The sequence below is a fragment of the Coloeus monedula genome (genome assembly GCF_965178545.1).
Source record: "Coloeus monedula genome assembly, chromosome: 4".
Lineage (NCBI taxonomy): Eukaryota > Metazoa > Chordata > Aves > Passeriformes > Corvidae > Coloeus > Coloeus monedula.
The window spans coordinates 51,517,472-51,544,126 of record NC_138784.1 but is presented as its reverse complement, the minus strand read 5'-3'; the positions used below and the strand labels follow the sequence as shown (position 1 = coordinate 51,544,126).

Genomic DNA, 26,655 nt, shown 5'->3' with positions numbered 1-26,655 from the left:
CTTTAGCAGTGAGTACTAAGACTTATTTAGAATATATAAAGACGAAAATCAGGGCACAGATCCATTTTTAGCCTCAAAAGTTCTGCTTTGTAATGACTGTAACTGGCACAGTAAAAGGGTGGAGAGGTTTGCAAAACCATAGCAACATAGATCCCATCAGCAAAGCTTTAATTCTTTTTCTGCTTGTGTAAGTTCAGGACAGGATATAATCACTGAAAGCCTATCATACTAAATAAGCACCTCTGATAAACTAGTTTTTACCTAGTCAGCAGTTAGCTGATTAACTTTCACAGATCTTCCCTTTGCCCCATGGGATGGCCCCGTGGTGGTTCACTAAGAAAACAGGATGCACAGAGATTTTGGTCTGCCACTAGCAATCTGGGGCCCAGAGAAAGAAAAAAAGCAAGCCATTGACTTTTCAGCAGTTTCCGCACAACTCACTTATAAAAATTCCTTATTAAAAACAAATTTAAAACAAGGTAGTGTAGATTTTGGACACTCCAGTTTTCTTATGTTTCCCATTTAATTTGAAGGTATACGATACTCTTTGTTTTATGCTTCAGGTAGGCCCATAGAAATTCTAAGGCAGAAATTAATTGCTCATTACAAAATGTTCGTCAGCTTCATTTAAGACAAAAAATTAGTTGGGGTGAAATGCAGTAAATGCAATTGTAGCCTATGTGTTGATCCCACTCCCATTTACACCACATAAAGAATCTGTGTTTTCAAAGCTCTTGACTGCAGAGTTCTTCACTGCTGGAAAGAGATCTTCATCAGTTTAGGTACTGCAAGCCTCTGGGCAGTGGTCACTTTGCGTGGACTCAGTCTGTGAGTGCAGAGTCCAGCATAATCATGAATTGTCCATGGATGCTTCTGAAAGAGAAACAAAAAACAAAGTTACACACAGAATCCCTGCTACAGACATCCAGTGGTTGTATTGTTTTTGTTTTCCCTTAATTTATTAAATTTTTCCCAAAGATAATACTCTGGTTAAACTGGCATGCAGTAGATTTCATTGGATTATCATTTAAGAAAATGCTTGAGTATCTAATTTTCAATACGAGCTTAAGTATGAAGGAATAAATAGATGCATAAGTATCTGAATTATTTGTTGTGATTTTACATATATCCTTACACATGATAAATCAGAACTTAAACTAAGAGTGCATTATGCACTTTCTAAAACTAACACAAAGATCTAAGTTAAGACAAATAATGATTTAAATAAATCCCAAATACGGCTGTAATTTTTGCAACCTTATGTATGTAAGTATGCACACCTTCCTAACACAAACCAGGGGAAAATCCAAACAGAGTATTTAAGATTTTATATCAATATTTTAATGGAATATTATTTAATAACTTTAGGGCTTACATCAAAATAATTAATCTCATATTCATTACTGCATGGCATAGTCTTTTTTATATGAATGGAAAATTAGTTTAAAGAAACATAAAATTATTCTGTAATGATTAAAAATAAAGTAGGTACTGCAATATTGTACAAAAATATAGCTTCAAATGCAAACTGCTTTTATGGCTATTTATCTCTGCTTATGTATTTTGGGGGAATCAAAAAGTAGTTTGCTTAAATGACTAAATTTTTTTTGAGAAAAAGTCTACAAAACAAGTCTTTCTATTAATAACAAATAATAACAAATATTAATCATGCTTACTACACAGAAGCCACTTGAGAAAAATTTATTACAAGACATTTGTGACCAGTCGTGCCATAGGAAGCAGAGAGAGCCACAGGGCTGAAATGACAGTAAGGTTTATGTATGCAGTGCTCCTCTGGTAGTTAAATTGCAGGAATGTGACATTGATCTGAAATGGGAGCTGTTTGAAGTAGCAACTGTCAATCTCTGTAATCAAAGGATGGCCCAAAGTCTTACTCAATCAGCCATTTTGGCATGACCACTCAGTTTATAAAGCCCTATCCACTAAAAAAGTGATCTGTCCTCAAGAGGCCCTTCAAGAAGTCTGTGCAGTTTGTGGATAGTGAACAGTCATTCAGAACTATGGCTTGGACTCTATTGCAAAAGTACAGCAGTGCTTCATTAAAGTGACTGTACTTATTACAAGGTGAGACAAATGTGGATTGAGGTGTGAATGAATGTCTGCTGTTGTTGATGTTATTTAAAGTTGGTTGGATTATATTTCTCTTTTTGCACTTATTTACTCTATCATGTACAAAAGAGTCAATATTAATTTTAGAGTACTATGCATGTAGATTCGATTGCAGTGATCTCAAGAGAGATCACTTCTAAATGAGAGAAATGTGTAGTATATTTCTGGTCTTTTCTCAGGATCATGGTTACCTTTCCTAATTTTGTTTTTTTTTATAATTTTTCAGTGTTTGTTCAGATGTGTAAGGGAAAATGGTAAATAAAAAATGTGTAAGGGTGTAAAACTGGAAAAAAAAAAAGGTAAACAATTCTATCCAAGTGTTATTAAAGCTGAATAATTGTTTTGAAGTATTTTTTAGTGAGCATATGGATAAATACCAATACAAGCAACTTGAAACTTCAGCAATTATTTCCATTCCTTCCCAGGTACAAACACACTTGGAAAACCAGTCTAGATACCACATACAGCAGAGCCAGAGGCACCAGGTGAAACAATACCTGACCCTTGATACCAAGCTGTCCAGCCAGACGCTCTCCCTGTCCCACTCTCACACAATCCAGCCTGCGGGAGTGACCTCCATTCTAAGAAACGGACACATGCCACCAGTGAGCAGCACTGGCGCTCCGGAAAGCCCTGTCGCCAAGCTGCTGGCCCTTGGAGGAGAACACGAAAATGCGGTAGGGCAGCGCTGGGTGAAGGAAAGGGGAGCTGGGCTTTGTCTACTTCTACAAAAAACTTACATGACCCACCTTGTACTAGAAGTGGGCAAGAGATTACTTTCTCTGCTTTCAAGGAGCCTCTGGTGACAGCAGTTGCTTTCTGCATCGTTTTGAATTATGTGGGTCATTCCCTTGTATGCCTGTGAATAGCTTACTGCAGGATCAAGCTTTTAGACTGCTGCCAGATAAAATGTACTGTTGCATCTTTTTCTATATAAATCATATGTTGCTGTATGTTTGCTGAATATGCACTTTGCAAAGCAAAACTTTTTCGTTCAGATGGGAGTTGTTTCTGTGTAAAGGTATTAACCTAGCTGCATAAAAAAAGTTAAATACTGATTACCTTCAAGATATAACTGAAAAACCCACTCATTCATTTTTCAGTTAGCTGGTATATTTTTATATGGGTTATCTTGGGTAAATTGGCAAAGATATGCTAACTTTAATGTCACCATCGATTTTAATAGAGGTGCAGCTATAATACAATGTCAGATTCTTAGTCAGTGTGAGATGTAGGTCATTATGGCTTTTAATACTTCAATAAATTTCAAAAGAGACTGTTTATTAGGTAAAAGGGGAATTCCTACAGAAATGAGAAATGGAGATGCTGTATCATGTCTTGGACTTTAATAGAACAGAAGAATCTTACAAATACACAGTGACTCATTTGAGCATTTGGATGTTACGTAGCAAAGCATGAGGGAGCCCATAAAGCTTCCTGGAGAGTTCATCTGGGGCCTCTCTATTCCTCCTGCATTAGCAACTGACATTTTAAGTCAGGTTTATGGATTACTGGAGCTACTTTAACATGCTATTTTAAACGGCCTTTGTGGACATCTATGTGACCACCTCCATGCTGTCAAAGTGCAGTGTGCCGGAACAGTTCTCAGGCATTTTGGGTCTGATCAGGAGCCTGCCCTTGTACCACTCTCTGTCGCTTCTGGTGAGAAGAAGACTGCTTGTAAACCTCTCTCAAGACTGCCTGGTGAGGACTGGGAGGATGATGGTCGGCACTGGCCAAGATACTGGCATCTTTGCAATGATTTGAATAATCTTATCTCAGGGGGATGACTGGCACAGTGTAATTTCCTAGTGTGGGTGTGCCCTGTGGTTGAGAGTAGGGTATAATTATATCAGTAAGTAATATAGACCCAACACCCAGTAAACTGCACTCCTTCATGTTGTCTAAGTTCCAGCATTTCTTGGTACCCTTTTGACCCTGGTGGTGCTTTCCTAGATAAGTCTGGGCACAACTCCTGGCACAACACTTCTCTGGTTTTAGAGAGGAGGAGAAATGCATGTATGAGCTGTGCTGGGCCATGTGGCCTAAAAGTCTGTGTTGAAAGGTCTGTGTTGAAATGTCTGTGTGATACTTTCGTTGCATAGGACCATCTACACTTCCTTCAGCAACCAAGAGCTAAAGATAGTAGAGTTAAAAGTGACATGCTCACCATGGGATCTACCCCAAAAATATTTTGTGAATGGAACCAGACCGAAATTATAATTGAAAACTCATGTTGCACTTTGTCCAAATCTATCTATATATATCTCTATAGGCCTGCAAAGTATTCATTGTTTCATCCCAAGTAATTAATGAGCTATTCCATCTGCCTCAATAGTTTATGGCTCAGATTAGATCAAAAGTGGGACCAGAAGGCTGTCTGGAAAAGTATCCACTGTACTGCTAAACAAAAAAACCCTACCTGCTGAAGAGGGCAGCATGTAACACCAAACCTTGAGTGACCCATACAGCTGCAGAACCAGAGGTTCCTTTCAGTCTTCCTGCACCAATGCAGCAATATGACACATTTGATCAACATGACAGGTCACAGTTACAACTTAACCATGCCCTCCTGTCATCTGATCGTGGTGTTGCAATAAGGGGTTAAAATAGGGGCATGGGCTGATGTTTAAGAGGAAAGATGTATCTTGCTAAACCACAACTGGTTTCACAAGAAGTAAAAAATGTGAAGATTGTATAGAAGTGTTTGAATTTTAAGATATGAGCTTCTGAAATTCAGTTTTATTGCTGTAATAGATACTCAAGATTAATTCCTCTGTATTTTTAAAATAACTTTTTTCCATTATTATCTGTAGTGATTTGTCTTAAAATATTATTTTTTCAGATGGAAGAGGTGATTGAAGACATAATCAATATGGAATCAAATTTTAATGATGAAGGGATAGGTTGTTCTGAAACTCCTTTACTAATGCAAAGAACTGTAAGTATTTTGTTGAATTTCATCTTGCTTTTTATACTAGAAAAACTTCTTTGAGTGATTCAAGCGTATCAGAGTTCAGAGACTAAGGAATAGTACCAGTGGACTATTCTCCTTTCCCTTCAGTTGATTGCCTTTTTGTCAATAAATAGTACAGAAAAGGACACAAATGTGGTGAGACAGTTCTTTTAAGTAGTCTGAATAATATTTGTGGTCCTAGATCAGAAAAATGTCTGGTGCATAACCTACTAATTCCTGTTCAGTGCTAAAAATAATAAGGATAAAAAGTGTCTGAATCCTAGAAGGCCTTTTATAGCCTTTCTTAAAGATCCTTCTACCTCAACTAAAAAAAATGTTAAAGTTTCCCCATGTGATAGTTTCTATGGTATGGTGGTTTCTCCAGTGTCTTACGCTGAAGCAAGGCTCTAGTTCTAGATTTTCATGTAGACAAGTGGCATTTAGTTGAGTAATTTGTCAAGGAAAAACAAGAGAAATGTGATTTCTTCACGGGAATTAATGTAACAAACTTCAATTTTATGATGTGTCTGCGAAGAAATGTGAGAGGACTAACAAAGGCTATTTATGTTTCCATATATGTTACATATTTGAAGAGGAGGGATGGCTCTTTTCTGGACACAACAACATATAGAGCATTATTATTTATGAAAGTAATACCTATCAATAACTGTAATGCACTTTACAGAAGGATGTATGTTGTCCTCTCTACCCTAGCTTATGTAGGGAACTGTTTGTCCTCAGGGCTTTAAACTGTACACCAGTAAAGGGGAATTTCACCCTGATGAAGGCAGAAAGATTTTCACAGGCTTTGACAATCTACCAAGTTCACTTCGGAATACAGTCAGGTGCTTGCTCTTAATCGCCCTCTGGAGGAACATCTTTTTCTGACTTGCAGAACTTCACTGGCTACAAAAATACCTTAGGAGACAAAATCTCTACTCTTCTATGTTGCCCACTATAGAGTCCAGCATTAATGCCAATTAACATTTCCATGAACACCTGAAGTTTGCATGCCAACTACAAAACTGATGCAGCTGGACTGATTTATGCATATCTCAGTAGAGAACATAGCAAAGGAGTGGTCCCCAGGGAGTGAATTAATATTTTGGCTCAAATTAAAGTAAGGCAGGGGAGGATTCTGTCAGGTATGATACTGTGGGATGGTGATGAGTGGCATGAATTCTGGGTTTGGGTTGAAGTCATACTCCCTCAAAACCTTTTAAAACTGGATGATGTTAATCTATGCTAATTCCAGGTTCATTAGCCTTTATCTTCAGCCATGAAGGACATTTCTCTCTAAAATTTATTGAATACCCTACTCTTGATGAGGAAGACAATATGCAGTGTCTTTTAGGCCTTGCTGGTATTGTACTTGCAAAGTTTTGGGACTCCTGAAGTGCCTCTGGGACAAGTAATAGTATTTGGATTTTCATTTGTGCTGAGGAAATCAGCAGACTGCTAGGTAAGCCTGGGAGTAGCATGCATTTTCCAATCTCTCTGTTCAATACTATGGCAAAATAAAGCCTGTCTTCAACAAGGCTTGCAAACTGCATCAGTATGAGGAAATTGAGCAGTGCCTTTGCTTCTTTTATCTCTCTTTTAGCATCGTGTCCTCTAAAAATATACAAAAGAATTAGGCATATGGAGACGATGTCATGCATTTAGCTCACGCCACTTGGTTTTATGCCATCTTTCAGGCAACATCCTAAATCTGGCAGCAAAATTTTGGTCATAAGCTGTTCAATAGAGAAAGATAGAGAGACAGGTAGAAATAATATTTTTATATCCAGCTTTTCATTATCACAATAAGAATAATGAAATTTTGTTATCTGGGCTAAAAATGTATGCATTAAAAGAGTACTGGGCTAGGAGACACGATCCAGCAATGGGAGAATATCTAATTTGCCTGAGAAGATGTGCTGGGTTTGTGCTGTACTTCAGCAAGGACCCATTGTAGCTCTGATGTACTTCTGCACAAGATGCCTTAATGTGGTGGCTGACATGATCATGGAGTAAGTGAGATTTCAGGGGAGACTGAGTTGCCTCTGTATCTGGCTGATTTGGCATTTGCTTTTTCGTTAAATTTCTCCAGCATAATGCTTAAGTATTTCTAGAATTTCTTCTTAGAATTTCCTTACTTGGGATTGTCTTGATTTTGCAAACTGGGCAGAGTAGTTTCTCTGAAATTCAGAAATGGGCTGACTTAGTTTTCAGAATGTGGTAAAAGGCTCGGGTGTTTTTTCAGCAAAATCTTTTCTTGAAAAAAAACAAATTCATGATGCCACTTTCCTGTCTCAGTGTTCTCAATGGATAGTGACTGAGTAATTTTTCCACTTTTTACAGTGTAACCTGTTGTGTGATGCATTAGTTTGCATTAGTCAAATGCACCCATGTACCACTTTAATGGCACATTAAATGAAGACATTGAATTCTGTGAGACCACTCGTGAATAATTGCTCAAAGGCTCATTATCTCACCCTGAATTACTGAATTACAGTTATGTATTAGTAGAATCAGGGAAGTGAAAATAAGAACATTCCTCCATCTCTCATTTAAATAATTACAGCTTCTGAAGAGTGGATTATCTGGCTTTTACTGTGTTTCGATCCAAATTTATAATTTCATGAAACTGTCTGGGTTTGGGTGGTCACTTAAGAATTGCTCAAAGTAGGGAATTTTCTGACTGTGTTTCTATTGCTCTTCAGAGTACCCTACTGGCAGAAACCTACATTTTACAACAATTTTTTTTAAAGTTCAGTTAAAATGTAAGACTAGGTTCTCCCTACATGCAAAAGGTCTTGATTCTTCGGAAAGTATTTCCAAACCAAATAATATCTTTGTTCATAAAATATAGCTGAAATAAAACCATAACTACTCTTATGAACTATCATTTAATGACAACTGTTTGTTCATCATGGAGAAGGTAAGATTTAATTTAAAAAGACCCTTGAAGATGACACCAATTTAAAGTAATTTTTTCTTGTTGTAATAATTTAGTTTTATGAAAATCTTAGTAACAGACAGCAGTGTATTTATTTATTATAAGAAATTTTTTTTTTTCTCTGACTATCATATTAGGAGCAACAGGTTTGTTCCTGACCATACAGAAATCATTAAAAAAATAAACAAATAATATGAGTGAGTTTTAGAAGTGAACTACTGTCATGTAGGTCAGATATGTTGGAAGGCATTTGAAAAGTAAATACTTTTAATCAAAAGTTCATTCTTAATCAAAATCCTTACAGTCTATTTAACATTCTGTAGTGAATTTAAAGTATATTAATATTTCCAAATGTTCAGAACACAGGAAGTGTAGATGTTTACATCTGTTAATACAAAGCAAATATTGCACCATCATTAAAAGTTTAGGGCAGGTAGTAGAATCTGTGCTCTACCTTGCTTTTAATATCTGAAAAAGAGAAATTTAAGGAACGCTGTATTAAAACAGATGTGGAGGGCATTAGTCACAGTGAAGAGACACAGGAAAAAGCAGAGTTAAAAAATAGGATCTCTGTGCTTTTCGGGGTGGGATTTAACAGTGTGTGATCTTGTGAACCACTTCTTAATATTAAATGTTTTGTTTTGTTATTATACATATACAGCTCTAAGACTCACCAGTAAACCCAGTAATCGAGCAATCACAGTGGAGATCTGTATGAAAGCAGCTGGCAATTTACCAGTACCTTCATTCAGAAATAACTGTTGCAGTCCAGATGATCACTGTACAACTGTGATAATGTTCTCTACTTGATATGCAGTCCACTAAAACTTATGTCAAAAGCATTAGGAGATTGACTGGCTTGGAATGAGAATGAAGTGAGAGGAAATTAATGTCCTGCAATGGCATGGGCCTCTCTTGCACAGACCTGGGTGGGACCAGCAAGAAAAATAATTTAATCCTGTGAGCATTTTCAAGGATTCTAAGTTGTCTTTTTTTTCTGGTGCACAAGAAAACATGAGCTTTCAGCACTATTATTGAAGAAGCCTGGGGACAGAGGCTCTGTAGCAGTTAGATGGCTGGCAATGAGAGCTAAGAAGTAGTTGCAGAGAAGTGCTTCAGGCAGAGCACTACCATGAAATTGGATTTCAAAAAGTCACCAGGAGAGGCCCAACTGCTTGTATGTTGGATCAGTTCAGCTCCATGTTGCTGGAGTAGTCAATACTGAATGACTAAACTAAATGGAGCAGTTCCTTTCAGATTGCTTGGAAGAAAATTGAAACCTTCTTCATGGAAAGCCTTTTTCCATGTCCAGTAGCAAATAAAACCAAGAAAAAAAGGTTTCCATGTTCATGTAGGAAGAAATTCTTTGCTGTGAGGGTGGTGAGACACTGGCTCAGGTTGCCCAGGGAGGTTGTGAATGCCCCAACCCCAGCATTGTTCAAGGCCAGGCTGATTAAGGCCTTGAGCAATCTGATCTAGTGAGAGGTGTCCCTGCCTATGGCAGGGAGGGTTGGGACTACATGGTCTTTAAGGGCCATACTCACCTCTCAACATTCTATGAGACTATGATTTATTTGTAATATTTAGGAAATGTTTTCTTTAATTATCCCCTTGAATTAGCTTAGCAGCAAGAAGTTGGGAAAAGAAGATTTAAACCACTAACAGAGAAGGGAAGCAAAAGCACCTGGGCATGCTGAAAGTCAGGGGTTGTGCCAGCTGTGAGCTGGGGGAACAGCTGGACAGGGGAAAGGTGGCAATACTCTGCAAAGGTGATGCCTTGCAATGGCACCTCTTGGGGGATCTTCCGAGGCTTCACTTCTTTCCTTTCATGACTTCATTTCATGTATTCATATTTCATTATTTCACTAAGATTGGGAGCTACTGTCTATATCCAGTCTGCTTGGGAGTCAGGTCAGTGGGATTGCTTCACTTCTGCCACTCTTGCAGGAAAAGAGCTTGTGGAGAAAATCCTCAGTTGCTGCATGGCTCGCTTGTATTTGTTTTGCTCCTTTGGCATTTGAAAAAAATCTTGTATGGAGTATGGAGAGGTATGGAGTAGAAGTTAGATCAGGACAGGACAGATAGATGTTTTCCTTCTTTAATTTTTATGATTCTATTAACTACAGCTGGTATAAAGTTCTGATTAAATCTGTTAACTCTGCATTTGATTTTATGGAGACACTATTTATTGGTAAAAGCATAGTTCACTCTGTCTGCAAAATCTCTCTCCTATTACAAGGTCTTTGAGGTCACAGTTTCTCATCATGACATTAATAATTCGTATTTGTATTAATTATTTGTTAAATATTGATGGTGACCATCTGGATGGATTACAAAACCTGCTGTCTGTCCCATTCTCAGAAATCATACAGAAGGAAGAAATTCAAGTAGATATACTCCAAAATATTTTATTCAATAATTGCTGCAGTTATTCAATCATGAAGTAAACCCGGCTTTCCATTAGAGGTGAATATAGCATTGCTGATCTAGGCAGCCCCCTACTGCATAATCATGAGTATTTTTTATTTAGTGAATACTGATGTAATTTGGCAACCCTTGTAAGCTGATAAAATCTGCTAAAGTTCAAAACCATTTTAGAGAAAGGGCCAGAGTAAACATTAACAACCTCATTTGCTTAGGTTGGCTAACTTGAAAAGGCTGCATAACATCAATGAAAATGCTTTGTCAATCACATTCTACACTAGATTAGTCTTAAAGTCCAAGGAAGAATCAAAGTTCATCTAAGTATATAAACTTCTGTCTAGAGCTCTCTAGTATCATTTACAAGTTTAACAAGAAAAATGAAGGAGAAGGAACAGTCGGTAGCTATTGAGGAAATAATAGACACCTCAAAAATGAAACTGGTGAGAAAATATTTTCTTTGTCTTTTTTCAATACTATAAAAGTGTTAGGTAGGAAATTGTGTTTCTCAGTTGCTTCAGTTGCAAAAACTAACTATGAAAAGCACAAATGCAGAACTCCTCAGGCCTGTTTCCTGCGGCTGGAAGTATCTTTTGTTATTACTGCCACTGCTGTTTTGAATGTCATACAAATGTCAGATGAAGGTTTTCTTTTGGTATTTCACGCAATTTAGAAGTTTGAGGTGGAAATGGGCAGTGTACAGCTTTCTTGCCTGCACAATTTACCTCATGCTGTAGCAAAGGTCTTCATAGAATAGAGCATACATTACTTTGGGTAAGGAGAAGAACTGTGGTCTGTTTTTACTTAGCTGCAGCATTCAAAAGCTGTGCAAAATGACCAACAATTTCAGCTCTGTCTCTAGCATGCTAACAGACAAGTGTTTACTAATCCTTCTCTATTTTGGGGGCAGAACTCTCTGGCTTAAAGGGAATGAAAAGATTCAACCTTCATGCAACTGTAGTAAAGTTTCCATAACTCTGAAATTAAGAGAAAATTTTTTTTTTTCTCTTTGGTTTTCTCTTTCTAAAAGGTAAATAGACATAAATGAAAGTATTGTTCTAAAATATACAGTTGTTTGTATCCAAGTACCTTTTAAAAACCTGGTCTTTATCTCAGACCTTAACATTTGTTTAACAGAAGTAAGAGAAAAGGACAGTTAAAACAAACTTCTAATTGTCTTAATGTTCATTCCTTATTAATTCCAAACCCATGTGCAGCAGGATCTGCCAGCAAACTCCTGCTGTTTGGGGACACCAAGAAGATTCTATTGTATCCCAAAGCCTCTGCTGCGTCTTGTGTTGTTGTCTGTATACAGCAATGCAAGGCTTGAAGTCCTTAGGACATGACAGGTCATAAAGAAGATTATGCTAAACTCACTGCTGTCTGCAGCATATAGGTTATGATCCCTTCTTGAGAGAAACTTTATGAATTTCCATCAAAGGCATTTACATAGGTTGAATAAAAGACTTGTGAACTTGGAGGTGACAACAGTGGCCACTTTGTTCTGCAGGAGCAGTCAAGCTTTTTATTGCAAGACAAAACTAGCTTGTGAAAAACACAAAGATTTCTTGAAGTCCATTTTGAGAAATAAACTTCTGAAAGTACAACTGATTCTCTTAGCACTTCCTTCTCCATCAGCTTAGGCCTTCCATGACCTTTAATATATGTGTAAAGTAGTTTATGAAGTAGCTATTTACACTATATTTACATTTATATATATACATATTTATATTCACACTAGAAATAAACATTTGTGAATATATCTGAAACCAAACACTACAGGAAGAATTTTCAACCAAAATTAAATTCTGCATGGTACATCCATGTGAACACACTAGAACACAGAAGCCTTACTGTAATATGTTCAGAGATTTAGGTGTTAGATGAAATCTAAGAGGACATGATATAAAGCATATAATATATAGAGTATATGACATAAATAAATGTAGTTTTCACTTCTTCCTCAGGCTCAATTTTTTACTTTTTTTTGTGCTGACATTTGGTCATTGTTTTCAGAGGAAGAATTTGAATGATTTGATATATGTATTGACATGCGCTATCTAACAAAATTGAATAAGGCAGAACCAGGCATTAGTACATTAACTGGTGTTACTAGTGAAATAATAGTAAAATAGCTAACAGGTATGTCATTTAATTGGCATCTTTGGGTTTCAGAACCTGGGGTTTAGTGGGCAGTACCCCCATGACTTGATTTCTGGCTCCAAGTTGGATGATGACATTATCAGAGCATTGTTCCACTTCTGGACTGCGTCTGTTATGTTAATTTTGTGACCAGAAAAGACAAGAATAGCTAAAAATATACAATTAAAAGATGGTAATTGAAAGAGTGTATACCTCTTGCAAAAGGTTGATTCTCCAGAAAATTCCTTTGCTTGGTCATATTTGATCAGACATTTATCTAGACAATGGACTTCTATGTATATGATCAGGGCAGAAATGTACTATGACTAGAATATGAAGAGAGTTCATTTTTCTCTGATGAATAATGAACCAGCTTGATGATCATTATTGGAAGATAAAAAATGAACCAGTTTTCATGCATAATATATAATATGTAATATAAGACATCTGAACATTAGGTCCCTGGTTGAGGATTGTGTAATTATGAAACATGTTAAAGATAAATATAGAAGGAGATACAATTTGCTCAGATGAAAACAAAACTGAGAAGGATAGTATTTTCTGCTAGTCTCTACACAATAAAAAGATAAACTGGAACATTTTTGAATTGTTATTGCTGACCTTATGTACTCAAATACAAGTATTTTGTATTGCAATTTAAAAAGGACCAAGAAAATTTAGCTGTAAATGGGATCTTGTAGATTCTGAAAACAGTACACTACAACTACTTTGGCAATTGATAGTGCAAACACATCTTTACAAATAAAAGGGTAACACAGCTTATGTTCAACTTTCTTCAAGCAGGACAGCAACTGAAAAAGAAAGCTGAGGCCTAGTCTTTCAGCACAGTGCTTGTATTGACAAGATTGTGCATCCTGTCTGCAAGAAATTTGAACAGATGAAAAGTCAAAATTTATTGAAACACACATTGAAGATACGAGAATTGGCCCAGTTTTCCCCTTGTCAAAACCTGGAAACACCCATTATACCAGGCATTGTTATTTAGCAAAAGGATTTGTTAATTATGTGTTAATATGCATTTATTGATCAACTCATTATTTGGCCAAATTCAGTACACATTTTGATGTCAATCTGTGAACGTAAAGGATTGAGAAAAAGTCAACCTGTCATGAATAAATTGTAAAGGCACGACAAGCAATTAACTATGTTTTCAACTAGGTTGTGTACCCCAGTAACACAAATATAAACTCTTACTTGATAAGCAAAATGAACTGTGGACACAATTCCATAATGAGATTGTTATATTTGGGATGCATATACGGGATGACAACTTAAAAATTTTGCAAAATTCCTAATTTTCTTTTTTTATTTTTTCTTTTTTTCTTTTTTTCTTTTTCTTTTTCTTTTTCTTTTTCTTTTTCTTTTTCTTTTTCTTTTTCTTTTTCTTTTTCTTTTTCTTTTTCTTTTTCTTTTTCTTTTTCTTTTTCTTTTTCTTTCTCTTTTTTTCTTTCTCTTTTTTTCTTTCTCTTTTTCTTTTTAATTAAAATGAATAAGCAAGAACCACCTTGAAATAGATGGGTTCTAAAACTTTTTCGCGGCTAAGAAGGAGAAGTAACCTCATTTTACAAAACTGTTTTCTGAAGTGATGCTATCAATTAAGCTCGTGAAAACATGATTTAAGCGGGATACATTTAGGGGTGGGAAATGATAAAATATTGCACAAATCTTTTGTCTTAGATGTTGTCTGAGCAAGTACCAATTTTTAACAAGCACCAAAAGAAATTTTCTCTTGCAGATGCAGTACCCAACCTTTCAGGTTAGGCAGCTACACAGTCTCTCTCTTCTTGTGACAAGTAAAGCCACAAGTGTTGTGGCTCCCTGTTAAGTTTTCCAAGGCTGCAGGTGCAGTACAGGCAACCTGACCATGTGTAATAGGGTCAGCGATCCTCAGAATGGTCCGTACTGCACAGCAGCTGCTGTGGAAGCGTGCCATACGCTGTTACTGCAGGAAACAGGCACACTTGGTTGGGTTGTATATCTGCAGTTATTAACCTTGGAAAAGAGGGTAGGGAAGGAAGTTTCTTCTAGCAGGACTATTCCTGCAACTTGCTTCCCACTTGCCTCTTTTCATGAGCACTTCTGATCTGGGCAGAATGAAGATGTCTGGTGGAGGAAGTCTGGTCCTGACTTTCGTCTTTTCTGGGGACATCTTGACCCTTCTAATCACACACTTGGGCTTGTCAATGTAACTGTAAGGAAGTAAGTCCCTGGGAGAAATGGTAGCTGGCTTACAGGACAGTCTTTCCTGTTGTCTGTTTGCAGGTTCTTCAAGGGAAAGCAGCGTAGCTGATGAACTTTTTTGGCCTATCAGGACAGACCATATAACTCTGATGAAGAGCTCTTGATATCCTAGGGTTTAGCCATTTTAGACAACTAGAACATGTCAGGTGTCTGCTCTTCAAGGATATACACACACTCTCCATCATCCTTGAGTAGTGACATCCTTTGGATGTATGAAGAGCTGTTTACAACCTTGTGTATGAACACCTAGTAGTAAAATGCAATACAGGTTATCTAGAAAGTAACAGAACAGAGTTCCTTTCAGCCTAAGGAGCAAGCTAAAGAGACTATAAAATTTAGGTTTTTTAAAATAAAAGATGTTAATGAAGTGCACCAATAACCAATCCTTGATCTCAGTTTACTTAATATTTTCATTAGTGATCTTGCTACAAAAAATACATTTATGCTGATGAAATTTACTGAGGTAGCAGAAGTAAAAAGTATTGCCAGTACAAAGAAGGATGAGGATATCATAGAGGAAGAATTATATGACTGTGATGACAGAATAGTCTAAATGGAAGGAATGTAATAGTACTGAGAAGAAGGCCATTCATTTAAATACTAATAACAGGAATGTCTGCTGTAAGCTGGGAGATCATTAAATGGAGATGACAGAAAAAGATCTGGTTACATTAGTTGTTCAGAGGATAACTATAAGCCATCAAAATGATGGGACTGCATAAAGGAGATAAATATGGTCTTAGTATCCATCATGAGACTGGTTTCCAAGAGACATGAGGAAATATCCAGCATGGGATTGACTGGGTGCAGAACTCCTTGAATGCTGTAGGCAAAAAAAGGTGTCCTCCCTTCAGGAAAGCTAAACCAAAGCAGGGAAGGTACAGAGGGGCTTGTTAGAACTTATCATAGCATGGGAAGTCTGTCTAAAGAAGCATGGCCCGTTCAATTTAGCAAAGCAAAGTCTTAAGGGAGCTAGATTCACTCCCAGTAGTCACCTGGGGAAGTTGAACAATAAACTATATGCGTTAAAGGAACACAAAGCAAAATAAAATTTGTCTACAAATGGAAATTAAAGATATGCTTGTTTGACAATAATTTGCAATCATTCAGCTTTTTTAGCATACTCCAAATAAAAATCTTGGAGATGTGAAACCTAACTGATTTTAGACAGAGCATTACTGGCTTATGAACCAGATTATGTAATGATATGTTAAATGAACTTGATGTCCAGGAAATGCTTTCTAGTCCAGACTGGGCCTTATCATATTCATCAGGATTCTTAAATTAAGAAAATTCTAGCTGACTTTTGAAAAGGTTTTGGCTGTTATTTTCTAACTGTGCAACACTGATTGTGATACAACCATGATCCTTACAGACTGTTGCTGTAGGGCAAACACATCATGCAAAGATTAGCCAAAATGGAAAAATACTTAAATAGAATGTGATCATGCAAATGAACTCTGTTGTGACATAGAACTACAAGTGAACAGGCATGGACAATCTGTATTCATATATTTTATTACTGCATTCAGAGTCCTTCTCTTGGAGGATATGGAAATGCTATTGGTTTAAGTCTCCCTTAAAATTACATGGTATTTACCAATAACTGTCATGCTATAGGATTTGGAATACCACATAATCTACTTTCATAAGACAATGTCTTTCATATAATGTTTTCCTTTAAAAAAACCCCAAACTTGTTATTAGAGACTGCAAATTGTGATCACAGCTGTCCATTGTTAGTCATCCATGCTGTTAACAAACCCTTAGTGTTTGCTACACAGTCCTGCCTGCATAGCAGTTCAGACCCAAGCATCGAATGTAAAAATCTTTTCCAGATGAGACCTCCATAGTACTTCCCTTGGACACTGTCAGCAAGCACAAGGTCACAGGCTCTTGTGAGGTGTATTCACTCAGGTAGTACAGCTGAAGTTTGCTTTTATAATTGGTCTAAGCTTCAAAGTTGAGTATCTTTCAGGACTGAGCCCCATGAATGGAAATTCTCATGTTCCAGTCTTTGCACACAGGCATTGAAGATCCCATGACACTTTATACAAAAGGAAGAATGTTAACCCCAGTGTCCTTGCCAAATGCTAACTTTGTTAATTACAGTCTGCTTTCTTTAATGCTCCTTGCAGTTTTAATTAGATATTGTATTATTCTCTTCCTGTACCACATTGTCACTGGTTATTCCCAATTAACCATTTGCTGTGCTAAAGGTTGTTGATAGTTTGTCCAAAGCTGTCTGTATTTCAGAAGTAGGAAAGATGGTGTATTATATTCTGCTACTTTTAATATTTGTGTTCTCATTCCTGATGAGCTGCTTACATCCAAATTCTCAGATACATATATGTAAATATAAGTATCATGAATATAAGGTTTGGAAATTATGTGATTTACCAGAACTTCTCAGAACAACACAGGTGTGAACCAATATAGCTCATGATACCTGCAGGACAAATGATTTCCTGATGCCTGGGAATTTTCATATCCAAATATCTCTGTTTCCACATCTAAACTGAAAGCAGGAACATGCTTTTCATATGGTGGAATCAGCTGGAATTTTAAAGTGCTTTGAGATTCATCAGGTTTCACAGTGTTATAGAATTGTAAGATCATCATTGCAAGCATATTGTATAGTTGTGCCACTTTAAATGATTTGTACATTTAGTAACATTGCATTGAATTTTTGTGGAATTATGTGTGTGTGTGTATATATATATATGTATATATATATATATATATATATATATATATCCTTTTATGTAAGACTGGAAGCTATTTGAAGCCTCAGTACTGCAAAAACTTTCCCTGCTTAAATGGCACTATAAACAATAAATCGCATTATGATGTATGGAGTTTTGGTACACATCCAAACAGCTACATGTATTTTTACTCACAATTCCTATAATATATTGTGCTACATATTTTGATTTTATAATTTGAAAATTAGTTACTTACATATGTCTACATTTCTAAAATAACTTCCTTCTTTGTCAGACAAAAATAGTATGTTTCTTCATGTTGTATCAAAATCGGCCAATTTCTACTCTAAGACGGCTCTTAGTGTTCAGCAACGTTAGCAAGGAAATTCCTTGGGATTTTCTATGCTTGATATCAATGCAGATCAAATTCAGGTAGAGAGTTTCAACAAAATACTTTGATATATTTTTGACTGTATTTTTAAAAACTCCCTGGTAATCAGAAATATGATTAATTTTAAAGGAAGTCCTTCTTACATGATTTTTAAAATAAGAGTTTATTTGAAAATTTTCACATGAGGAGCCCAGTGAGGTTTCCTGAGAAGGTACACATGGGAGGCCTGCAACATTCACCCCAAACTTTCTACAGAGTCAAGAGTAAGAAACAGAGATTATTCAGTTCATTCTAAGTGTCCAAAAGAGGTCAGATTAATCACCCTCTATTTCTTCTCCTGATCCTGAATCCTGACACTGAAAATTATTCCTTGCACACTAATTCATAGCAGATTTTTTATGCCGACTAACTGGGAAAGAAGACAGTGTGTCAAACGGAGATCACCAGTGGCCGTATCCACAAAGACACTTATCTGTCATAGTGGCCATTGACATATAACTGAGATTTGTATTAAATTTACAGAAGAAAGAGACAGTTGATAGTGCAATTGGCACTAACTTTCTGTAACATTTCTTGTCAAGGGGTCAAGATGACAGGCCTGCAGTTCCTCCATCCTCTTTCTGGCCCATCTTGTAGACAGGCATCACATTTGCTCCAGTCAATTGTGACCCTCTCAGTTAGTCAGGACTTCTGGTAAATGACTAAAGGTGGCTCAGTGAGCTCTTCTGCCAGCTCCCTCAGGGCCCTCAGGTGCATCCCATCTGGCCTCATGAACCTGTGTGTGTCTGAGTGGTATAGCAGGCCACTGACCATTTCCCTTGTGAGGTCTTCATTCTGCTCTGTCTCCCTTGGTAGGTGGCTGGGTACCCAAAGAACAGGTAGATTACTATTAAAGACTGAGATAAAGAGGGCATTATATACTTAAGCCTTTTCCTCATCCTTTGTCACTGTGTTTTCTCCCACATCCACTACAAACATGGAGATGCTCCTTATCCCTCCTTTTGTTGCTGATTTATTTATAGAAACACTTTTCATTGTCTTTTACAGCAGCGGCTAGATAAAGTTCTAATTATGTTTTGGCCCTTCTAATTTTCTCCCTGGACAATCTCACAGCATCATTGGTGTCCTCTTAAGTTGCCTGGCTCTACTTCTACCATCCTTTTTTCCCTTAGTTCCAGCCAAAGCTCTCTGTTCAGCCAGGCCAGTCTTCCTCACCGGCTCATCTTTTCGCACAGCAGTTGCAAGATTTCTCTCAGCTGCTTATAGGATATTTCAGTTGCCTCTTCATCCTAGTTGGGTGGTCTATAAAAATTCCTACTAGGAAAACTACCTCGCTGGCCTTCCCCCTTATTCTTACCCATAAACACTCAACCTTTTCATCACTAACACTAAGCTCTAGACAATCAAAACACTTTCTAAAATACAGAGCTACCACACTGTCTCTTCTTTCCTGCCCATCTCTTCTGGAATAATGTTTATGTGAATCCTTCTAATCAGTGAGATGATAGGATTGTAGTCATCAGTAGTTAAATGACTTGGGTTTGGGCTTGATTTTCATCATCTCCATATGATGAACAGGTGATTATGTTTTCCAAATGGCTGATAAAAAATGTGAAATGACAAGGGGAAGAATGCTGGAGAGCATCTGCAAGAAACAAAGATGATATGGGACATTTAACAGAGAGGCTCTGCAAAGAGAATTAGACAATTTAGAGGGCTGGACAGTCACTTTGTTAAACTGAATGAAGTTTAACAAAGACAAGTCTTGGATTCTTCACCTGGATGGGGCAGTCGTGAATGTACAGACCGACTGTGAATGAGATGCTGGAAAGCAGCACCGCAGAAAGGGACCCTGGGGTCCTGGTCGATGGCAAGTTAAATATGAATCATCAGTGCCCTGGCAGCCAGGAGGGCCACCCCTGTCCTGGGGGATTGGCCCAGCATCACCAGCCAGGCAAGGGAGGGGATTGTTCTGCTCTGCTTTGCATTGGGGTGGCCTCACCGTGAATATTCTGGTCAGGTTTGGGAAGATATAAAGCTACAAGAGAGTGTCCAAAGGAGGGCCCCAGAGATGGTGAAGACTCCAGAAGGGAAGCCATATGAGTAGTGACTGAGGTCACTTAGTCAGTTCAGACTGGAGGTGGGGGGGAGGCTCATCACAGTCTACAATTCCCTTATGAGGGGAAGAGGGGCACACACTGATCTCTTCTCTGTGGTGACCAGTGGCAAGACCCAAGGGAATGGCCTGAAGTTGTCAGGGGAGGTTCAGTTTGGATATCAGGAAATGATTCTTCACCCAGAGGGTGGTTGGTCACTGGAACAGGCTCCCAGGGAAGTGGTCACAGCATCAAGCCTGCCAGAGTTCAAGAAGCGTTTGGAAAATGCTCTTGGGCACATGGTGTGATTCTTGGGGTTGTCCTGTGCAGGGCCAGGAGTTGGACTTTGATGATCCATGTCTGACCCTTCCAACTCAGGGTATTCTATGATTCTGTGATATTTCATACCTTTTGCTGCTTGATGAAAGTATTAACGTAGTCAGATATAGATCACGGACAGATGCTTGCAGCCACTGCCCCAGTGGTTCTAGTGATGGAAAGAAGTATATGAAGTCTTATCACTCTGGACAATGGCAGCAGTTACATGGAATTGCCTTCACCAACTGTGTTATTGGATTCAACTGAAATGTCTACCTGTGGTTTTAAGTTGAATTTACTCATTCTCTTTTGAACCATCACATGATTTTGAACTGTGAGGTGTGTTGGTATTATGTTTTCCTTGCCAACTAAATTGGCCATTGATGAACTTTTCTCTTGGATTTGGACACTGCCATTTAAATTCACACCTTTGTGAATAAGCTATAGAAATTTAACTACCTTGCAAGGATAAATGTGAGTTTCTGCTTGAAATTTAGAAGTAATCAATTAAGTATCTCATGTTTGTGTCAAACTGTGGTTTACAAGCCTGTTTTTTTCATTAATGGCATTGATAATCTGCTAAATTGAAGATTGCCACCAGTTTCATGAAAGTTATTGAACTTATGTACAAAGCTGTGTGAAATATGTAAAGTATGCCAGATATGTATTTCTCATTTATTAGATTATTTATAAGATCATATAATTTTTAGTCGTTACTATCTCCTAGCATTTCACAAAAACAGTAGCCTAAATTATATAACAGCCTTACCAAAGCCCACTGGAACTTGGACATGTAGGCGTGTAGGAGTCACATTGACTCTCATTTTTTATGTCATTCTGTTTTCATATAGTTTCAATGAGCCAAATTCATTTACATGAATGTAGGAAGTAATTAAATATGACTAGAGCTAATTTGAGTTCACTCTTGTAATGTAGTTATCCTATCACTGGAACAAAGAAAATGCAAAAGTAAAACTGCAGTGAATTCTGTAGTACTTGTCAGTTTACCCCTCGAATGAAACAAAGGTACTTAACGTGAGAATGCTCTTAGCATTCAAATCCTGCATATTAAACATGGCTTGTTCTGAGTAATACTCATTTGAATTCCAAACATTCTTTTAAAAAGTATTTTCATTGAGAGATCAAATGTGTAAGCAGATTTTCAAAACTGACTTGGTGTTGTGATTTCTAATGGTATTCAAGAATTGTCAGTTTTCCTAAGTAATAAAGCTCTACTTTAAAGATGAGCATGTTATTTACGTGTGTTCGAAAAGAATTCCGATTGTTTCATTTCACTGTATGCAATAGAACTGGGAGAACTTAACTCAAAATAGTTTCTCAGATGATCTAGTGAAGTTATTAGTTATTTTAATAAAATCATTATTTAAAAATAAAACCAATTTAAAACTTTCAGGTTTAACATAAAATATAGGAAGCACTGCCATGGAACAATTTCACACTAAGCAAGTAATTGGGAAAGTTGTCTCCATTCAAAGTAACTTGTGGTGAAGCTCACAGTCTCTACAAAAAGAGAAATTACAAGAGCCTGAAAAAAGCTGGTTCCCAGCAGACCAACAGTTGGTGTCTTGGTGACCTGCCTGGAAAATTCTGAGTTGTTTCAGGACCCATAGGTGCAGGGCAAATCTGTAGAAACACATTTTCTTGTCCATGAAAAACAATTTTCTTAAATAACTCCTAATTTCCCTTCATGCTTTTTCTGTCTCAGGTCAGGGGTTTTATCCACATTTTTTCACCCACTTTTAAATCCTTTTGGGGTTTTTGGTGTTTTTCTTTTGTTTTCTTTTTTTTTTTTTTTTTTTCCTGTTATTTTGGCCATGTGGACCCAAACTCAGTTTATGAGTCCTTGTGTGTTGGCCACAAAAAAACCCCAAAGATGTTAGTACAAATTTTATATGCATGATAAAATAAAACAAGTTTTTCTCTTACTGCAAAGGATCAATGCTGAAAGGCTGATCTTAGGGTCATAGAAACTGAGCAAAGCCTGAAGTGTTCTTCAGTAAACTTTTACTTGAATGTAAAGTTATTCAAGTAAAGGTAATATTTGTGCAATTACCTGAAATCCACATACCTTAGCCTTACTTTTCTTTGGGTGCGTTCTATGGGTTTATTTAAATAATAGTATATGGTATTTTTTAAGGTAATAAGGATACTGATATACATGGTTATACGTTATACATGTTAAATCCTTCAGGTTATCTGGTCTATCCTGACAACAATACAGTTCCTTTCCTCAAAGCATTTTCTCTGATATTCTGTCCACTCTAATTTTAACTGTTACATGTAACTAGGTCCCTGAATCTTTATACTGCTAAACCAGGCCCCATATGAAGTACCAATTCAGAGCTTAGAGTTGTGGTTAAAAAACGTACTGGTGAGTACGGTCAAAATCAGCGAGGTTATTTCGGCTTTCAACCTAATGAATATTTGAAGTGCAGTCATGGCAACCCTGGATTTAGAAAATATGCTGTAGAAGCAATTGGAAAATAGAAACTGGGGCCCATATTTTGCCATCACTGTAGATCTGAAACCCACACAAACGGCACCTGTGGAAAAATGGCAGACACTGACCCTTCGCTTTCAATTTTACTTAATATTGTGTAACAGTAAACTTTCCCTTTATATGTACGTGTACTCCTCCTAAAGAACACCAGACTCATATCCAAAGATGTTTGCTCCTTGCATGCATGTTGTTTTGCTTTTTTGATCTTTTAAGTCTTTAACTTATTTTAATTTTTTTTCTTATTCTTCTTTCCTTCCCTACCCCTCAAGCTATCTAGCAGCATTTTGGATATATATAACAGTGACCAGGGAATGGCACCAGCTAATATGGGTCTCACAAATGCTTCTTGCCCAGCTAATCTACCAGTAAAAAGGGAGCTAACAGGTAAAAAAACTCTGAGATTTTGGCATATAACTGCATAAGTGATGGTGGGTCTCTTAAAAGTTGAATAAATCTTATCCATGAAAAAGATGTCCATAATTAAATTCTGAGAATTTTCAGTTTGTAGTTTCATTTAAGGAAAAGAACAAAGATCAAGGAGAAATATTTTCTTTCTGTACTTCTCTTTAGCAATTCAGAAACCATGTTTGCCCCCTGTTTTTATGAACATCATGTTTCTAAAAAACCTTATATTTTAGAAAACAGTATATTATTCAACATTATTCAAAATGTTGGCTCCTGACCAACAGTATAAATAAATTATCATCCATTAAATTTGTTCCAGGTTAGAACAAATAGTTCTTTTAAAACTTAACAATAAGCCTATTCAACGTAAAGCTATATTAGTGGATTAAGAACTTTAAAAGTTACATTCAATTAATCCAAAGAATGCTAAAAATCATGTACAGTTTATTAGTGTTGCTCAGAGGAAACAGTGAGTTTATTCAATATCTTACAAATCTGATTAACTCTTGCATTATGGGACATAAAAAATCCATATTCACCTTAGTGTATTGTAAGTTTTATCCTGATGTAAAATACAGGAAATTGGAGAAAAAAATACCCCTCCACAGCCTTTCTACATTCTTAAATTTAAAAAAAAAGTGCAATAAAAAAAATCTTAAGCAACCTGCCAGACTTGGTCAAAATTTAGTACTGGTAGAATATAGATTTGCCTATGATCTGCTTTAATAATAAAAATAGTAATGTAGTAAAAGTACTGGAAGTCTGGTCTTTGGGACACGAGGCCATTTTCAAAAGATGAAAGAAGTATGGGAATTGCATTTTAAGGACTATTTTAATAAATGTTACTTTCTGTCAGAAGCAGATACAAGAGCAATGGCAAAGGAGAGACAAAAAAAGGATAACCACAATCTCAGTAAGTATATGTTCATCTTCCATCTCATTAAATGGAATGTATGGAGAATGCAAAACCATCATACATTAGCTACCACATCTCTGCTCTTCTTCTAGATCAGCATGTTAGCAGGCTAATCAAATTGAACTCAGACTGCAAACGCAGCCAACCACAAAGCTTTCTTTCTTGAAGTCAACTTCTGTCGCTGACTTTTGTCTTTCAAAATACTTTGCATATTGCAATTAATTTATTTCCATATCATCTCCTGCTATTTTTTTTTACAGTAGCACACTTTACTTGATGTTTTCTCTAAGAATTACAGTGCAAAGCAGACAAGAAAGGAGGCAGATTATGAGGAAAAACAACAGTGAAAATCCAGTCTTCACACCGTATTTATTGAAGCACCCAAGCAAGAGGCTGTACTTCTTTATGGGTGATGGGGAAGGAAAAAAGAATGCATATGCTATCAGACAATTTCTAAGTGGTTGTTTAGCTCTTAAAGTTATGGAAATTGTATCTCACCAAAGGAGATCAGTGCAGGACTCTGCCACACAAGTCCTGTAACCTCTGTCACCTGATATACAGTTCTGTTTCCATTATGGACAGCAGTGCAGCTATGTACAGATGGCATGTTGGTTCTAGAGGAATAGTCTTGGAACATAAATAGTCTTGGAACATAGTGAAATTCATAGTTCAGTGTCTAAGTATTAGACTTATAAAAATAAAAAAAACATTTTGGTTTATATAGAATAGAAAAAAAATCTGTTTCATTACTGGAAGAAGATTGCCTATAAAATTACACAATTTTTCCCTCTAAAGCATAATTTGAAACAAAAAGCCTGAAGATTCTTTTTGGAAAGTGTTGAATACAGCAGGTACACTTCCAAGTTCTCCTTTCCAGTTCTTCCAACAGAAATAGTATGGGAGTTGGATTCAATGATTCTTACGAATCACTTACAACTTGAGATACTCTATGATTCTATGAATTTAAAACTAAATTGGTAATTAGTTAATAGCCACTATTTTGTATCTTTATTCTCTTATTTATGTCTTGCTTCTCTGGCTATTCCAGTATTCCATAGAGGGGTTTATGGCTTTCTTTGCATGAAATTACACACCCAAAAGTATACATCCACTGGCACAATGTGCTAGCAATGACTGCGGACAATCTTCTGCTACTCAGAATTTCCAGAAGTCATCCTTATGTTCGTCTGTGATTTTTTTGTGGATTACAGACAGACCATGAAGATTCTTAGACATGTTGCTAGCACATAATCTCTGAAATGCCAATGCAGCTGCTGTCTGTCTTGTTAGGGCAGAAATTGGGAGTTTTGCTGGATGGGAAAGGGGGTGGGTAGGAGTTATCTGGAGCTACAAGGAGAAAGAGAGGCTCATATGTACATCAGGAATGCCAGGCCTTACTACTGCCTCCATTGTTTGCTTTGGCTTATCAGAGTCCTTCCTGATCACAGAAGAAATGTCTGAGAATTTTCCCTCACCACTGGCGACTAAACTGAAGACCATAAACATCCCACTGCAGACAGGCAGCATCTGTTTTGGCTTAGCCCCAGGTGTTTACTACAGAGCTCAAAGTCTCTCTGGAGACAGCTCTACTATCTAAAGGCTTGGTCATAATAATGCATTGCCTATAAAGGCTTTATCTGTGTGATTTACTCTTTTATGAGGATCAGGTTTCTTAGTGATGGTCTGAAAAATCAGTTTTTGGAAGTTGATTGGAATCATACAAAAATTCAATTTGCAGGTCAAATTAAGGTCTAAATTTTACAGAAATGTTCTTGTACATTCTCATAACAAGACGGAATGAAAGTACTGAAAAAGTTCCTTTTGAAAGGTTGTATATTGAATGAAACCATGAAAAGGGATTTAGATTTAAGAATGGAACCCCTTCATGTAGCAGAGTTTAAAGCACTATTTAATTTTTTTTTACTTTGGGGTTTTTTTCTTCATCCTGGGGTTATGTCATCATCCTGTCCACGCAGTTTGAAAAATCATTTTCTGATTTGTCTTATGTATAATTTGATGCTTGAAATATTACTGATAACTCAGGATATCTCTGGAAAGGTTACAGACATACATCAGGAAAGTTCTGTTGAAACATGTTTCCAAGCTTAAAAATATTCCCCCTAACTCATTAATACAACCAACGGAAGTTTTTTTTCAGGAAAAAGAAAAATACAAAGAAAAAAGAATTCTGTAAGCATCCACATAATTTTTTCTTTGTCTTCATAGCTAATGCTTAGTTGACTGCTTTTTGATGAATGTCTTACAGAGTTTTCCACAATATAAATATTGATTAAACAACAGCTATTATGCTGTAGGACAGTACAGTTAAAGCACATTCTTCAATTTTTTTTGCCATGCCATAATTTTGCCAACACAACTGAAATATATCTTTTAAATTTTTCAGTTGCTAAGTGTTTTTGTACACTGTGCTCTCCTACAAGATCCTACACA

General features: G+C 36.8%; 1 protein-coding gene across 1 annotated transcript in view; it reads left to right on the top strand.

The window, feature by feature from the left end:
- The window catches only part of TFEC (transcription factor EC), a gene marked incomplete at both ends in the record, with an annotated part of 66,664 nt that overhangs the window by 28,601 nt on the left and 11,408 nt on the right, over positions 1 to 26,655 (top strand). The window contains 4 exon segments of the mRNA XM_082279577.1: positions 2,556 to 2,807; positions 4,976 to 5,071; positions 23,153 to 23,267; positions 24,145 to 24,201. Of these exon segments, the coding sequence (XP_082135703.1) occupies positions 2,556 to 2,807; positions 4,976 to 5,071; positions 23,153 to 23,267; positions 24,145 to 24,201 (520 nt within the window).